Source organism: Palaemon carinicauda, chromosome 22 (genome assembly GCF_036898095.1).
Source record: "Palaemon carinicauda isolate YSFRI2023 chromosome 22, ASM3689809v2, whole genome shotgun sequence".
NCBI classification, from domain to species: domain Eukaryota; kingdom Metazoa; phylum Arthropoda; class Malacostraca; order Decapoda; family Palaemonidae; genus Palaemon; species Palaemon carinicauda.
The window spans coordinates 50329596-50347998 of NC_090746.1; the positions used below are offsets into that span (position 1 = coordinate 50329596).

Consider the following 18403-nt stretch of genomic DNA (forward strand, 5'->3'; position numbering starts at 1 on the left):
TGCTCCTTTTAGGTCACTGGCTGACCAGTCTCTTCTACGAAGTGTTTCTCTTTCGTTCGCGAGAGAGTACACTCATAGAGACTCCTCTTCGGAGGATTCTTCTGCTGCTGTTGTTGTTGGCCTCCCTCGCCGTAAGGCCCACCGTCCGCCTCGTCGTAAGGGCCTCTCATCTCCCTATAAGGGTGCTAAGAGGCGCCTTTTTGAATCTCCGTTTGCAGCCTACAACTCCTTTTTCTTGATCTTCCGCCTTGGTGCAGATGGACAGCAGTCCGATCTCGTCTTCCGACGGGCAACGGTCTTCCCGACGGACAACGGTCTTCCAACGGACATCAGTCTCCCGGCGGACAGGCTACGGTCTTCCGATGGACATGTGTCTCCCGACGGACAACGTTCCCTTCGGGGCAAAGGGTTGCCTCCCACGGGGGGTTCTTCCCTTGCGTGTCAGGGTTCCCCTGCACGCCCTTCTGCTGTGTTCTCTCCTGCTCCTGCTCAGTGTTAGCGCACAGGCGCTCTCCTGCTCATCAGCGCTTCCTGATCGCTAGCGCTCTCCTTTCGCCAGCGCTCTCCTTTCGCCAGCGCTCTCCTGTTTGTCAGCGCTCTCATGATGATTATCCCTGCTGTTCCTGTTGGTTCCTGTTACGCGCCCTGTGCGCCCACGTTCGCCCTCGCGATCTAGAACTTCGGTTCAGGTCTGGGTCAAGGACTCTTCTTCTATGCGCAGGCTTCCACGCGTTGCCTTCTGCTCGTCAGCGATCATCAGCTCGCCAGCGATCACCAGCTCGCCAGCGATCACCTGCTCGCCAGCGATCACCTGCTCGCCAGCGTTCACCTGCTCGCCAGCACGCACAGGCGATTTTAGTATCGCCTATTCAACAGCGTTCTACTCATCAGCGATCACCTGTCTCTCGGCGATCTCCCGATTGCCCGCGTGTGTTACAGCCGGCACGCCAACGTTCTCCAACACTTCTGAAGGAATATAGTTCGCCAGCTACTAGCTCGCCATCGCCCACCTGCGCATGCTGCTCGCCATCGCGCGATCGCCCACCTGCGGATGCTGCTCGCCATCGCGCGATCGCCCACCTGCGCATGCTGCTCGCCATCTCGCGATCGCCCACCTGCGCATGCTGCTCGCCATCTCGCGATCGCCCACCTGCGCATGCTGCTCGCCATCGCGCGATCGCCCACCTGCGCCTGCTGCTCGCCATCGCGCGATCGCCCACCTGCGCATGCTGCTCACCATCGCGCGATCGCCCACCTGCGCATGCTGCTCGCCATCGCGCGATCGCCCACCTGCGCCTGCTGCTCGCCATCGCGCGATCGCTCACCTGCGCCTGCTGCTCGCCATCGCTTGCCAACGCGTCGACATGCCACAACGCGCCATCGCCAACCTGCGCGTTAGCGCTCACCAGCTCACCACCGATCGCCTGTTGATCCATATCGCCAACGGTCTTCCTCGCCCACGCGGCAGCGCGTTTCCTCGCCATCGCGCTAACGCTTGCGTTCGCCGCCTCAGACTCGCGCTCATTCACCTGCCCACCCTCGCGACCGCTCGCCTGCGCGACTGTTCGCCCGCGCGACTGTTCGCCCGCGCGACCGCTTGCCTGCGCGCCCGCGCGATCATTCGCCTGCGCGCCCACACACCCACGTGCCTGCACGTTTACGCTCATGCGCGTCCGCGCACATGCTTTCCAATGTTCGCCCGCGCGCTGACCAACGGCATTCCGTCGCGCGGACGGACGGCGTTCCGTCGCGCGGACGGACGGCGTTCCGTCGCGCGGACCGACGGCGTTCCGTCGCGCGGACCGACGGCGGTCCGTCGCGCGGACCGACGGCGGTCCGTCGCGCGGACCGACGGCGGTCCGTCGCGCGGACCGACGGCGTTCCGTCGCGCGGACCGACGGCGTTTCTTCGCACGAACGTCGGCTTAATTCTTGCAGTATCCATTGCTCGTCTATGGGTTATCGCTCGCCGACCACCAGCTCTCGCCCTTCCTACCAAGCTCGCCCTCCTTCTGCGCTCCTTCGCTCACCTTCGTTTGCGTTCCTGCGTGACCGGGCATGGGCGCTTTCACGTTCGCCCACCCGCAAATCTTTGAATTACCATCGCGCGAGCTCCAGGGCGATTGCGACCACAATTCCCATTGGGGTTTTCACAGCATGGCCAGCCTGGCAAGTTCTTCTGGAGCGTATTTCCAGAACACGGCCTCACCCCGTAAACGCAGAGCATGGCACTTGCAAGAATAGGAAGAAACTTCAGGGAGGTCTGAGCAACACTCCTCTTTCCAGAACCTGGGTTAGCCCTTCCCCGTCATTCCCTGGAAGGATTGTTGGGGGGGGGGGGCTTTCCGTTCGAGATTTCTCCATCGGCCAAGGGGTGACTGCTTACCCCTTCCTATGGGGGCTTACCAGGTCCTTTCACTCCTCGGTTACGGCCCGAGGTTTGGTTCAAGGAAGCTACAGGAAGATCATGGGTACTTTCCTCTCGAGCTCAGGCACCTTGGCCTTTCGTCGTTAAGTATCTAACTTGCGGACAAGCTCGATGTTGTACCATCTGGACGCTCTGACTGAGGGCTTCCTTCGGGTGTCTCATCTGTGGAGGTCGACGACCTCAGACACCCTTTCATCCTTGAGAAGAGTTTGTTTGTGCCCAAGGACAGAGACTTAGACAGCGGCTGTGCGGAGGAAATCGACTTCCATTTTCACTCCTCCAAGGCGCTTTCTTCCAGACTCTGCAGGGCTCCAGCGCCCTTTTCTTTCAACCACGTCGGCCTAAGTTATCGGCTACGACAACTGGGACAAGGTGTCCAATTGCAGTTTCCTCCTGTCAGGAACAGATGGCACGGGAGGCTCCCCCGGGGGGGCATAGTCCTAAAAGGAGCGTCAGAGTTCACGAACTCTAGGATTGCAGGTTTCTCGCTGGGAGGATGCTTAAGGTTACTCATCCGAATGACAGCTTCCCGATGCCCATTCCCGCACAATCTCTGTGATCAGCCAAGGATATCGCGCCTGCCGTCTCTGTCAGCGAATTCAGTGTCTCTGAACCTCTATGCCATAGCGTCGGCAAGAGTTGCCCGGTTGGGCAGAATGATCCATACCTTAGGCAAAGGTCCTCCATAGGATCATCGACGGCTTCACCCCCGGCCTCTTCAGTCGATCCTTTCTTGTAAGGAAGGATCTGAGAGGGGAGTTCCGTAGTCGACCTCTCAGCCCTGATCAAGTTTGTCGAACAAACTTCGGCCAGCGTAGAACAGCAGAATCGATCAGACTGGTAACGAGGCGACAGGACTCCTTAAACCCTGGATCGGAAGGACGGGTACTTTCAGTTTCCATTCCATCCATCTTCCAGGGAGCTCATCAAATTCAGCCTAGACTGCAAGTATTCCTGCTTATGATGCAGTGTGGCTATCCCGCCGTGGCATAGCAGGTTTTTTTCCCCAGAAAACTCTCCCTGCTTTCCTCATGGCCGCTCAGGTGCAGGCTTCCACCGCCTCGGCTTTTTGGAGGGCTGGTCAACTCCGGTAGGCTCGGGTTCGACCTTCTTCAGCGCCGGGACAAGCTTCCGGATGCTTACCATGAGTGTGGGTTCATGGTATTTTGCTTGGAGCCTTCTCTTCTTCTGCCTCAACATCTGGAGTATCTGGCCATGATATTGAGTCAACGGCCTTACCACGTTGGAAACCCTGCTTCTCGTCCGTCCAGCGAGGTTAAGCAACGTCGGTTCTGGTCGGTACTTGGATGGGTGACCACCTGGGGACGCCAGATTCTGTTGCCACATCCTCCGAGCCTTCCTTTCAGTTGACTGTGGCAAGACTGAGGAGAGTCGCAGTACCTGTTCTCAGTCAAGCAGAGCTTTCAACCCTACCTTGGAACGTTTCCTAGTTCTCCTTTCCTCATTGACCCGTCTATAGTCCGAACGGTCGCCTCAGGATAAGTTCCATGTGGGGCGGTCCAAGTTCCGGTGGTTTCAGGCAACGTTTAACCGGAGTTCCTGGCCCCTATGGGACCAGCGGAACTATTAGACCTGCAATGGATGTTGACCTATGGAACCTCTTGATGGTAGTGGATATTCTCGTCCTTTCCCCACATTCTTGATGCTGTTCTTGGACTCGTCAAAGGAAAGGGGGGGGGGGCATGTTGCGGTCCAGGCCTATGGTCAAGACCTGAAGGATACCTCTCCATCATTTAGGCAGGCTTAGGGGCCGTAGTCTGGCCCCTCTACAGATCCTACAGCTCCTGCCGAGTCGCCCCGTGCGCGTCGACTTCATGATTCTGGCGTGTTCTAACTAGCAGGGGACGCATTTTCACACCTTCACATCTTGCAGTAGAGATACCGGGATGATTGAGATTATCTCAATACCTTCATCGGCTCTCTCATTCCAGGCAGAGGAATGTTCTCTCCGACTATCTGAGCAGAGCCTCGTAGAGAGAGTGTACCTGGGGGTCTTTGACCTTGAGTAACCAGCAAGTCCTGGTCTGGGGGACCTGATCGCGACAGCTTGGAACCTCAAGCTTCCGCTGTTCTTCCCCCCAGTCTCAGACCCCGAGACTCTGGCAAGATGCATTCCAGTGATTGTGGGACAACTTCGACGCCTGCGTCTTCCCTCCTTTTTGTCTGTGGACAATGGGTCTCAACAAGACCAGGTTGTCTGTCAACCTTTCAATGGGAGAGGTCCACTGGGACTATGCGCAGAACGGTTTCTGGACCCTCTGCTTCCCCTGACGGAACTCCCGGGAGAGCTTCTCCCACGGCGCAGACTACTCAAACAACCACACTACGACATCTCCCCCGAACCGGGGCGTCGCTTCGGCTTCATGCCTGGAGACACTACGCCTCCTCCTCAAGAAGAGACAACCCGCTACAGTCGCGGTACGGAGGTCGCGTCATCTGCGATAGTCATCCGCAGGGGTCTTCCAGGCAAAGTGAAGAGTCTTCGGTGGTTGGTGCCGTGGGAGATATACCTCTTCCCTTGAGGCCTCTTCTCCAGCAATAACGGTCTTATTGCCTTTCGGCGGGAGGAAACTCCTTTCCGCTCTCGGCAATGAAGCCTGTCGCTCAGCCTTTCCCTGACTTTCAGGCTTAAAGGAATAACTTTTTCCTGCCCGCTGGATCTTTCCTCGCTCATGCGAAGCTACGTTCGTCCCTGCCCTAGTCGGAGGAAGACCTCCAACTTGGAGCATGGCTCGGACTTTTAGTCCTTTAGGAGATCTTCTCAAGATCCTTTACGACGGGCCTTGGATTGTATTCCGCCTTGGGTCTCCTGCTCACTCTGGCCACGGCCAGTGTGTAAGTAATTTTCTTGGTCTCGTACGACTCCGCCCTTTCTAAGGAAGAGGGGAAGGCAACATTCAGGTTCGCTCCTGAGTTGTTGGCTAGACTCAGAATCTGGGGGTCCCGGCCCTTCGGTCCAATTCCTTCAAGATTTCGAGTCTCCATTCTGTATCTGTATCTGATGTCCCAAGACCTTCTCTTTCTTGCCAGTAAAGGAATCGAGAGGTTAGCTTTGGGAACAGCTGCAGTTTGTCCTCAGTTGCAGCCAATTTGGGAGCACAAGGAGGACACGGGGGAGAGTCACCAGTATACCTCTTCAGCCCGGACTCAAGGACATTCATCTCGACCTGTCTCCAGACCCTCCCCCGTCACGTCGCCCTACAGCACGATGTTGGATACATCGCAACGTCCCTCGCCTACGAGTAATACTACTCTGTGACGCAGGTGCTACAAGCTGGAGTCTGGAAGCGTCTAATGAACTTCGCAGCCCGCTTCCTGCAGGGCGTGACCCACAGGAGTCTCGATACGTTTTCTATCGCTCTGTGGTGGCTACACAATAGCTGGTCTAACCTCAGGCTCCTTTTTGGACAGGTAGCAGAAGGTTGAGGGCATTGTTATCAGGTTTTAGTCTGCATGAACGAAAGAAGTATGTCTGGCCCTTATTTCTTTCTTCATCATCCCCTCTACGGGGAAGCAGCATCCTGGTCTCTGCATAGCTGACCTCGAACCTCTGCAGGTAAACCATGCTTCCTTGTGTTCCGAGTATTGAGTCAATACTGTCGCGTCCCCCATACCCTGACGAGGTGGTATTGGGAACGTCCTAACCCAGAGTTCCTTCTGGAACTCCAGGTCAACTGCCTAGGACGGGTCACACTTCTTCCTTCACACACAAGCTTATGTAGGCCACACGGTTCCTTGCGGAGCAAGGAACTTGTGAGGTGCAGGGACTCCTTTTCTCGAGTGTGACTCACTCGGATTCTGAGTCCCTGGGTAAAGCCAAAGCCAGTATGGCTGGGGACTTTCCACCCTACCTAATGGGTAAGTCACCCAATGTAAATAGCGTGGTTTGTATTTTGGTTACGGAACAAATGACAAATTCGAAGATAATTTGTATTTTTCCTAACCATACAAACCTTAGCTATTTACACATATTTGCCCGCCAGCCCTGTCCCCCAAGACAAGTCCTACCTCCAAGTGAAAGTGAGCATTCATCTGTGTGTGAGGGGGGGGAGGGGTAGCTAGCTACCACTCCCCTACCCCCCCGCTAACTAGCGCGGGGGTAATACACCCTCGTTAAATTCTAATGGCTCGCCATTTCAGCTGTGCTAAAAGGTAAACCCAATGTAAATAGCTAAGGTTTGTATGGTTAGGAAAAATACAAATTATCTTCGAATTTGTCATGTTAAAGAAACTATTTGGTATTTAATTTCCTTAGTCTTATATTAGGTATAATTATTGAGTTTTATCCCAAGTGTATGATTGTTATTTATGTAGTGCTAGAAATGTTCATTACTTATCTAGTACTTTTGTAGTGCTAGAAATGTTCATTACTTATGTAGCACTGAAAGTATTGCTCAAGCCATTTGATTGTTGATATGCAGTACACAAAATTTGTTTGCAGAAAAATATTCATAGTATGTATAACTGTGCATAAAAATGATAATAGATGATTAGTATTACCTACCAGGCTATGTATTATAGAGTAGGTATTTTTTACAAAGAATCAAACTCTGTCATGGGGCATTTTCAACCTCTGCATCAGCGTATGCCAGGCATTATAATAAGTGAAAGTACCCATCATTCCTGTGGAATTATACATGACTGAAGAGCTGAAATTCTGGTTAGTGACTAAAGTAGCTTTTCAGTCTATAAATTGTTTTTCATTTACTATTTATACAACTGGAGGCACACTTTGACAATTCAGCTTTTTCCACTTCGTAGGAACAAACTGGAACTTTTCTTTTTGTAAATTACATTTCTTGATACTGTATACATATCTTTATCACATATCTAATGTTTAGACTCTTTAACTACTGTAACCTTATAGCATCAACAGACAACCTAGCTTTTTTTTATGTGAAGATAATTAATTAAATAAAACTATGGTTTATATCTCTCAGAAAATGCAGTCTGCTTTTTATTATGCTCTTTTACATGTATTGTTAGGAGTTTTGTTTACATAGTCATGTTTTTTTCAATATTAAACTTAGCCGGTGATCATATAGCTGCAACTCTGTTGCTCGACAGAAAAACCTACGGTCAAAATACGCCAGCGATCGCTATGCAGGTGGGGGTGTACATCAACAGCGCCATCTGTCGAGCAGGTACTTAGTACTCCAAGTAAACAAAGAACCAATTTTCTCTCTGTCGGGCTACTGACAAGACCTACTAATACGCTGTTACTAACTGGATTTGTTTTCACAACTATTTGGTGAAGTACACTATTCTAGTTTTGAGCTTTCGCTATGCAGGGGTTTTATCTTCATCTCAAAACTTGAACTCGTTTTGGATAGATTTAATTATGGTGACAAAGAGAGTATGGACTCTCTTTCACTTTTAAATGGCCGACCCTTCCCTTAGACGGAAGTGTGTTTAGGTTTTTAGTAATTTTGCTTAACACGTTATAGATCTATATATTTTATATCTCTCCGCCTTTATTAGGCCTCTTCGATTAACTTTCCATTTATTATAAACATATAAAAATAAATTTTTGTTTTGTTTATATGCGACCTTTCCTGATAGTAGGCGGTCCTAACTTGGAACCGAAGTTAATCAACGTTGAGCCCGTTATATCATATTTAGCCTTTAAAGAATTTAAAACTTTTTAAATTTAATGTTTTATGAAAGAATTTCTTTGATAGTCTTCGTACTGTTTTCAAAGATGAACTAACGTTTAGTTTTTTAGACTACGCAGTTGTTGACGTTCAGGACGTTCAACATGCGCTCTATCGTTACGATAGAGAGAGAGTGTATCACGGTTTCACTTTGCAGTAAGAGTAAATCGATTCTGACGTTTCGTTCATTCTTTCTTAGCTTAAATGGTTTAAATTCTAAATTAAAGGAACTTTTTATTTGGAAAACCTTTCAGTTTTTTCCTTTAGCCAAATAACATGTTTTTTTTGACGATATATAATTGGGCTCTTCTCTCAGGAGCGAAATCAAGAGAGAAAGAGAGAGAGAGATAGAGACGGAGGGAGAGAGAGGAGAAAAAACGTTCCGTTCAAGCGGGTAACGTTGTTCTCTTGTTACTCTCCTCCCTAGTCGCTGTACGGGGAAGAAGGTAAAACGTTTCTAGGGTTTTATTCTTGTCCCCAGGCTATGTGCGGTGAGAGATTGTAAACATAGTTTATTTGAACTAGTGTTTAGTCTCTTTCCCAGCCACTGAATTCTTTATCTTTATATATGTTTTCTGTTTTTGCTAGTATTAATGAGCTACATTATACGACTGTTTTCGCAATTACTACCTTTTAATGAAGGGTAGAATTGCGTGTTTCAGGTAGAAATCAGTAAAAGTTTCGATTTCAGTGAAATAAGTGCAAAACAGAAAATCGAAGTGATAAAGTGATATGCGCAAAGTGTTACAGTGTTGCGTCCGAGGGTTCGTCTGTTCGTGCCTGTCGTTCACCTAGTCCGGGACCTCTTGCAAGCTCCCAAGCCCAGGGGAGAAGTAATGTCGAACGACTTATGGGTTCGTCAGGCCTTGATCAACGAACAGACGTTTCCCTCCGTGGTTTCGGGCGTATCTACCAAGATCGCCCCACCCACACAAAGACGAGAGAGCCCATTTACTTCTCATCTGCGGAAGAGGTTTCTCGTAAGAAACCATGGACCAAGGTCTCGCAGCTTATTAAGCGCAAGTCGGTCCCTTCCGCGCAAGTCCAACGGCCCAGTTGTAGCCACTGGGTCAGTTCGGACTCGCTGCAGTCTTCCAACGACTGCTCACCTCCTAAGAGAGGCAAAGCGGTACCGCAACAGGCAGTAACACCGTCTGTTGCCGCACCTGCTACTGTAGACCCTAAGTGGTCTTTGCTGCAGACCATGCAGACACAGTTAACATCTTTAATGCAGGACTTTCATGCGGAGAAGGTTGACGCTGCACCCGTTAGCCTACAACCAACCACGGTTGTGCGTTCAGTTGACGCTGAGGCTACCTTCTCCCGCACTCCAGCTGTGAGAGTCCCGCCACCCATGCGCAGTGTACCCTGCCAGCCGCATGTTGACGTTCAGCGACGCACGGAACCCTCCGTTGACGTTCGCGAGTTACAACAACAACCTAAGTTGTTTTGTTTTGACGCGGTGCGTCAACCTCCGCATTCTAGAGTTGTTTTGACTGCTCAGTATAGACAGTCAAAGCAGTCTCGAGTGAACACTGTATGTCCTCACGCACCTGTTGTGGTTGACAGTTCAGTTGTTGACAGTTCACAGACTGTCAAGCAGTTACATGACGTTGCCTTCTGGTCTGCTACTAATGCACCAGTGCTGTATGTCCTCACGCACCTGTTGTGGTTGACAGTTCAGTTGTTGACAGTTCACAGACTGTCAAGCAGTTACATGACGTTGCCTTCTGGTCTGCTTCCTATGCACCAGTGAGAGACTCACTGAGATAACCTAGCTTTTATCGGACAAGGTTCCTGTAGTTGAGAAAGTGCTGTTCTCCCTCCTACTGATATTCCTTTGAGGACTCTGTCATTTGGAGAGGAGCCTTAAGCTGCTTAGCCTCCTATGGACTTTAATTAAATCATGATGATTTTTTAAGGATCTTCGTCCGGATCTTGTAACTGCTGCTCCTCGTTCTCGTCAGAACTTACACTAGGCCTAGCTACTTCGAAGCCGTTGTTGTTAAGCTAGTGCTCTCTCGCTCTCCTAGAGAGCGTTACGTTGGCTAGGCGACTGGTTTTTGCACCAGGAGGAGTTTTAGGGATACAGCCTTTGATTTCCCTTCTTTTAAACTGGCTTATAGAGCGAGAGTCTGTAGGACACGAGAGAAGTTCTCGGCTTGGGAGTTCATGCCTCTGCCCAGATAGACTTCTCAATTCTGGTAGACTCGCCCTGGCGCCTAGCCAGGAGACGCTCCAAGTTGTTTACAGGTCAACTTCTCAACTTTTGTCGAGCCTTTGAAGTTTTGCTGTACTATTATGTCACACATAACAAGGCTTCCAGGGATGGTAAATGGTTCCGCCTCAGTCGCTAACCCCGTCTGTTGCCACACCTGCTCCCGTAGACCCTAAATGAGCTTTGCTGCAAGACATGCAGTCCAAGCTTGTGTCCTTGATAGAGGACTTAAATGCGGAGAAGAACCTTCTGGCCAACAACCTTCCAACCGGTTGGTTGTGCGCCCTGTTGACGCTGAGGTATCCTACTCGCGTCTGCCAGTTGAGGTGGTTCCTCCACCGATGCGACCCAGTGTGGGTTGCCAGTCGCACGTTGACGTTAAGCGACGCTCGGAGGTGGTTGTTGACGTTCAGTGTGTCACTAGGAAGACGTTCAACAACCAGCAGAGGTGACTTGTTGTGAAGCAGTGCGTCAACCTCAGCAACCCGGTAGGGTGTTGACTGCACAACCCAGACAGTCTAGACAGTTTCGGGTTGACGCTGTACTTCCTCGCGCACCCATGGTTGTTGACAGTTCACAGACTGTGCAGCAGTGCCATGATATTGCGTCCGGCTCCGTCACGCATCCACCAGTGCGACCGGATTCAGCGAGTCAGACGTTGCCCACTCCGTTGCCGTTTCCTCATCAGTTTCGGATGAGGAACCCTCTGATGAGGACGTTGCTGAACAAGACGATCAACCCCCAGCCCTGCTATCCATCCAGAAGATGCTGAAGAAGGAACGCTGCCCAGTCAGGCTGTGGATGAGTCTGGTAGGGACACTGTCATCCGTGGATCAATTTGTGTCACTAGGAAGACTACACCTCCGTCCTCTGCTATACCATCTAGCTTTTCACTGGAAAAAGGACAAGACGCTAGAAGCGGTCTTGATCCCGGTTTCCGGAAAGATAAAGTCTTGTCTGACTTGGTGAAAGGACTATATCAACCTTAGAGAGGGTCTTCCCCTGACTGTTCAGACTCCCAACCACGTTCTCTTCTCGGACGCATCGGACGTAGGCTGGGGTGCGACATTAGACGGTAGGGAATGCTCGGGATTATGGAACTCGAGTCAAAGGACAATGCATTTCAACTGCAAGGAGCTACTGGCAGTACGTCTGATCTGGAAAGCTTCAGGTCTCTCCTTCAAGGCAAAGTGGTGGAGGTGAACTCGGACAACACCACGGCTTTGGCGTACATCTCCAAGCAAGGAGGGACCTACTCTCTGACATTGTACGAGATCGCAAGGGACCTCCTCACCTGGTCAAAAGGTCTAGACATTTCACTAGTAACGAGGTTCATCCAAGGCAACTTGAATGTCATGGCAGATTGTCTCAGTCGGAAGGGAAAAATAATTCCAACAGAATGGACCCTCCACAAGGATGTATGCAAGAGACTTTGGGCCACCTGGGGCCAGCCAACCATAGATCTCTTCGCAACCTCGATGACCAAGAGGCTCACAATATTTTGCTCACCAATCCCGGACCCAGCAGTAGTTCATATAGATGCCTTTCTACTAGATTGGTCACATCTAGATCTATATGCATTCCCTCCGTTCAAGATTGTCAACAAGGTACTGCAGAAGTTCGCCTCTCACGAAGGGACAAGGTTGACGCTAGTTGCTTCCCTCTGGCCCGCGAGAGAATGGCTCACCGAGGTACTTCGATGGCTAGTAGACGTTCCCAGAACACTTCCCCTAAGGGTGGACCTTCTACGTCAGCCACGCGTAAAGAAGGTACACCAAGGCCTCCACGCTCTTCGTCTGACTGCCTTCAGACTATCGAAAGACTCTCGAGAGCTAGAGGCTTTTCGAAGGAGGCAACCAGAGCGATTGCTAGAGCAAGGAGAACATCCACCCTTAGAGTCTACCAATCGAAGTGGGAAATCTTCCGAAACTGGTGCAAGTCAGTATCCGTATCCTCGACCAGTACCTCTGTAACTCAAATAGCTGACTTTCTCTTATATCTGAGGAAAGAAGGATCTCTTTCAGCTCCCACTATCAAGGGTTACAGAAGCATGTTGGCATCAGTCTTCCGTCACAGAGGCTTAGATCTTTCCAACAATAAAGATCTACAGGACCTCCTTAAGTCTTTTGAGACCACGAAGGAGCGTCGTTTGGTTACACCTGGTTGGAATTTAGACGTGGTACTAAGATTCCTTATGTCAGACAGGTTCGAACCGCTACAATCAGCCTCCCTGAAAGATCTCACCTTTAAGACTCTTTTCCTGATATGCTTAGCCACAGCTAAAAGAGTCAGTGAGATTCATGCCTTCAGCAAGAACATCGGATTCTCATCCGAAACGGCTACATGTTCTACAACTTGGTTTTCTAGCCAAACACGAGCTGCCTTCTCGGCCTTGACCAATATCGTTCGATATTCCAAACTTATCGTATGGTTGGAAATGAACTAGAAAGAGTCTTATGTCCTGTAAGAGCTCTTAAGTTCTATTTAAAAACCTTTACGAGGCCCGTCTGAAGCTTTATGGTGTTCAGTTAAGAATCCATCTTTGCCTATGTCAAAGAATGCTTTATCCTATTTTATCAGACTGTTAATACGAGAAGCTCATTCCCATCTGAATGAGGAAGACCAAGCTTTGCTGAAGGTAAGGACACACGAAGTTAGAGCTGTCGCAACTTCCGTGGCCTTTAAACAAAATAGATCTCTGCAAAGTATAATCGACGCAACCTATTGGAAAAGCAAATCAGTGTTCGCGTCTTTTTATCTTAAGAATGTCCAGTCTCTTTACGAGAACTGCTACACTCTGGGACCATTCGTAGCAACGAGTGCAGTAGTGGGTGAGGGCTCAACCACTACAATTCCCTAATTCCATAACCTTTTTAATCTTTCTCTTGAAATGTGTTATTATTGTTTTTGGGTTGTCCGGAAGGCTAAGAAGCCTTTCGCATCCTACTTGATTTGGCGGGTGGTCAAAGTCATTTCTTGAGAAGCGCCTAGATTAGAGGTTTTGATGAGGTCCTGTTGTATGGGTTGCAACCCTTGATACTTCAGATCCTAGGGGTCGCTCAGCATCCTAAAAGGATCGCGAGGCTCCGTAAGGAAGACGTACTTAAAAAGGCAGAGTAATTGTTCAAGTCGACTTCCTTACCAGGTACTTATTTATTTCATGTTTGTTATTTTGAATAACTGCTAAAATGAAATACAAAATACTTAGCTCATAATAATGTAAACATGTAATGCTGGTCTCTACCCACCCCCCTGGGTGTGAATCAGCTATATGATCACCGGCTAAGTTTAATATTGAAAAATGTTATTTTTATTAATAAAATAAATTTTTGAATATACTTACCCGGTGATCATATATTAAAGGACCCTCCCTTCCTCCCCAATAGAGACCCAGTGGACCTAGGAGAAAATTGGTTCTTTGTTTACTTGGAGTACTAAGTACCTGCTCGACAGATGGCGCTGTTGATGTACACCCCCACCTGCATAGCAATCGCTGGCGTATTTTGACCGTAGGTTTTTCTGTCGAGCAACAGAGTTGCAGCTATATGATCACCGGGTAAGTATATTCAAAAATTTATTTTATTAATAAAAATAACATTTTTATGCTAATTTTTAACTGAAAGATATAATAACACATCTAAAAATTAAATTGTATAATGACACTGTCTGTTATTAATATGAACATATTGATATTTTTTTAAGTGATCAATCCCATTTATATTTCATCAGCTTACATAAAAGAAAATGATCTTGACAAAATCCCCTTTGCCTTAAATGCAAATTTTACTCTTTGTAGGTTTTGACCCTGACATGTTCCGTGCAAGTAGTGCAGACTCTCATGGGAAACCCCATCGGAACAAGAAGAGAAAGAAGGATAAAAAGCATAAGAAACATAAAAAGCATAAACATGAGCACAAGGATAAGTTAGATAAATTAGACAGGTTTATCCAAGAAGAGAATCTAAGCTCTGGATCATCTAATCCTCCCAGTCCTTCTTCGCCACCTCTTTCAACAAATATCTCCTTTTAATTAAAGGTAATGTCTATTTTGATTCATCATGTAATAAAATAAGTAGAAGTAGAGAAACTGTAAACAACCTTTTTTTTTTTAAACATAAAAAAGCCATAGCACTTTCAACCTCACATTTTTGTAGCTATAATACAATGTAAAGAAAAAGTAGATTTTTTTATGCAAAGAATTTCTTTTCACCAGATCTTTGATGCATATATAGCCAAAGCATATACTTTTGTTACAGGTACTGTATTACAATTTTTTTTTCATTTCATGTCTTTAATTTTTTTGGAGTATTTAATTGAATTAAGTTACTTACAAAATATTTATTATTCCTAGTAAATCCAAGTAATTTGTAACAAAAATTTAGTTATATATTGAAGTATGAAGTACTTGCATTTCCAATTAGAATTTACCAACTATATTGAAATTCAAAACTTGCTCATGATAATTATTTTCCATTTTAAAATTCCTCCACTTTTGGAGGTTAACGTGATTGTTACTCAACCGGGGCTTTAACAAAAATCCTATACAATACACGCTAAGCACCCTAAGTTATGCAACACACAGTATGCCAAGTGTGTGGATATTAATACCTGTTGAATTTACTGCGATATTGCCTGATATAAATGCATTTCTCTAACAATAGTTTGCAGCAGAACTGTGTGCCATAAATCTAACAAAGTTATTGAAAAATGTGTCACTGCAGAAATGTGTAATTTTCCAAAAAATTATCATGTACTCAAAGCAGATTTTCATTTCACAGATTATATGAAGTAGTGATGTCTTCGTTGTCACGTTCTGGGGCTACACTATCGTCTAAAACATCATTGTTTCCCAGTTCTCAGTATTGACGTCTAGCCATCAAAAAGTATCATTTTTTCCATTCCTACCATTTGTGAGTACTGTATCTTCACCTCCACGTCACTATTTTTGCATTATCACAGTCTTATGTGATGGACTTGGTTTACAAATAATTGCTAACAGGTCTTTTTTTTTCAATCTGTTACTATTAGTTTACATCTTTACTATTTTGAAATTCCTTATCAATCAATCCTGTTTAGAGTTATTTTTCTTTAAATTTTAATGTAACAGCAACCAAAGTTGAAAATATTGTGACAAGATCAAAAGACATTCTTGTTAGTTATTTCTATAAATATCTTTAGGAATGCATAAGTTTTTATAGATTATAAACCTATAGTTGTACTAAATTTATAAATTAAAAGAAATCAGACCCATAATTGAACTTGGCTTATAACCAAAAAGGGCCTCTTTTTACATGATTCCTATTATCCTGTTGGTCACATTCCTTTGAGGCAAGAAAATAAGGTTTTATTGAGAAGACCTGTTTTAGTATAACATGGTTTACATCAGTGCAGTATCTAAACCTTAACCAGCTGTGAATTTTAAATTTTAATGATAAATTTGTATTAAGTGTCAAACTTGGTTTGATTGAGGGATAAATTACCTAACAATGACAATAATACAGTAATAAGGATGATATTTTTCTAATAATGATAATAATACAATACAGCAAAAATTTAAAAAATCCATTAATTATAATACCACAGTACAGTAATGACAATAATAATTACCATTATTAATGACAGCAACACATGGCATAAGGCCTTGCCATTAAAATTATGAATTTGATATAGGAATTTTATTTGGATCTTTTAGAAAACTGGAGATTTTTTCAAGATGATCAAGAGCATGTCATTAAAAAAAGAGAAAAATTATAGTGATCCCAGGTGTGTTATTGAAGATATTGACGTAACATACAGATATTCTTTTATAGTATTTGAAAGACCAGCATCAAGTGTTATATCCATAATTGATTATTACATAACATCATTAAAGCTAATAGTAATTAATAATAGTGCTATGTATTGAAAGGTAAACAAATGAAATCCATATTTATGTTTTGGCATTATTCAGTTTATTTTATGGCATTATTTAGATTTATGGTATTATTCCATAGACAGTATGAAGAACATAAAATTCAAGTTATTCTTTATCTAGTCTATGGGTTAAATCGTTTCAATTAAATAATTGTTTATTAGGACTACATATCGAGTCCTAATCCATGGATTTGTTTGAATTTAGTAAATTCCTGTTATTCATATGTAGCTATCCTGTTATCCACCAAAAGTTAGTCTTAGCTTTTGGTGATAAAGATCATGACAGAATTTTGTCAAAAAGTTAACGCTGTCAATTTTTCTGAATAGAAATAATGTAAGTAAAGCTTCAAAGATTTTGACTTGAAAAAATGTTGAGAGAATAAGGATTATGGAAATTTGTAGGTTTTGACACACACACACACAGACACACTCTCTCTCTCTCTCTCTCTCTCTCTCTCTCTCTCTCTCTCTCTCTCTCTCTCTCTCTCTCTCTCTCTCTCTCTCTCTCTCTCTCTCATTTAGAATTTTTCATACTTTTATTTTAAAATTTTCTGTTTTAAGATTACATTATTTTATATTATTTCAGTATCATTCTTATCTTTTAAATGAAATATCATTGCAAAAATTTTGAATGAAAATCTTCATTTGCTGTGGTGTTATTGTATTTTATATGTTACAGTAATTCTTTTAAAAAAAAGATGTGGAGAAACCCAAGTAAGAATAGTAGTGTTTTCTGGTTATAATTATATCAAAAGCCAGTAAACTATAGTTTAGCTAATATTAAATCTTCACAAAGATCCAGATTTGTATTTTAGAAGATTAATTTTACTTCACTTAACCAAGAAAATAATTTGAGAAAATTAATTTGATTCTGTGGTCTGGTTAAGTTTTTTTATAAATGGTGAGGGTAAATCACTGAGTTTTTGAAAAACAGTTATAGAAAATTGTTATCCCAGTATGGATAGTCCCTCACTCCTGACTAGGTTACTGTTCAAAGAACTTATCATAAGTTAAAAGTAGATGTGACTTTGTATATTTTTTTATATTAACTCAACAAATTTAGATTTCACTTGTATTATCTTCAAGTATTTATGGAATGAATATACTTTTATATTTATGAAATATAACTGCTTTTTCTTTTGTGAAATACAGTACCTTTCATGTATTTTGTGACATTTTATTAATTCAGTAAATTTTGTATTAGAATATAATGCATATGCTATATAATTATTTGTTAAGCTATATGTGGCCTGAATAGCCAAAACATACATTTGAATTACCTAAAATAAAAGGCTTCAAGTGTCTAGGAATGATTTTATTTTTATTATTTGATTGCATTTTAAGTAAATAATTAAGGAATTTCCCAAGAGCGTGTATCTAAAGCATGTCATCATTAAGGTAATGCATTTAGAAAAATTATGATGTCTTTTATGGTGTAAGGTTTTATATAATGCCAAAGGTTACAGAAAATCAGTTTTATGTAGTCTTGACTGAAGGTGGGATTTGATAGGTTACTAGAAAATTTGGATGTTTAATACTTTTTTTTTTTTTTAAAGAAAATAAATCCCAAGACCTTACTGTTCATAAAGTGTGGGTAATGTTTTTACCGTTTCTTGATGATAAACGTCAGTGTTAATGAAAGTAGACACAGTGTATAGAAGGAGAGTACTGAAGTATATTTCAGATATGTGTATATAATATTTGTGTAGTTCCAATTATGACGTCATCATGCATAAAGTCAAGCTCTGCTTCAATCGGAATGTTTTCATATAAGAATGTAATTTTGTTCTTATTTCTGAAAACTGCAATTACCATAAGTTGAAGCATCGTCCAGCTTTTCTGGTAAAGTTGATTTTGTTAAAAACTACTTATATTAAGTAAACATAATTTGATAGGTAATAGTATCTTGTACAATTTTAAGTGTTTATAAAGCAAAATTAGAAAATTTAAATGTTTTTTAATAAAGTTTTTAGACAAATACTGTGTGGTTTTCTTAGATAAAAATATTCATAAATATTAATGCTATGGAGTTGAATTAGAATATGAGATTTTACCTTACAATATTTATTTTGGCTTAAAGATGTGGTTTCCATGCGGTACACACTAAAAGTTGGAGATATTCGGAGACATCGCGGAGGCATTTAGAAATCGGGTGAAAAGGCAACTCTATG

The 18403-nt window shown here is 44.5% G+C and overlaps 1 protein-coding gene and 1 pseudogene across 2 annotated transcripts in view; both read left to right on the forward strand.

The window, feature by feature from the left end:
* The window catches only part of Taf2 (TATA-box binding protein associated factor 2), a 365232-nt gene extending 347050 nt beyond the window's left edge, over window positions 1-18182 (forward strand). For both annotated transcript variants that reach the window (XM_068346184.1, XM_068346183.1), the window contains exons 24-25: window positions 14117-14355; window positions 15098-18182. In XM_068346184.1, the coding sequence (XP_068202285.1) occupies window positions 14117-14349 (233 nt within the window). In that variant the 3' untranslated portion in view covers window positions 14350-14355; window positions 15098-18182. The remainder of the gene's footprint in view (window positions 1-14116; window positions 14356-15097) is intronic.
* Window positions 3653-3771, forward strand: LOC137616803 (5S ribosomal RNA; annotated as a pseudogene).
* Window positions 18183-18403: the final 221 nt, after the last annotated feature.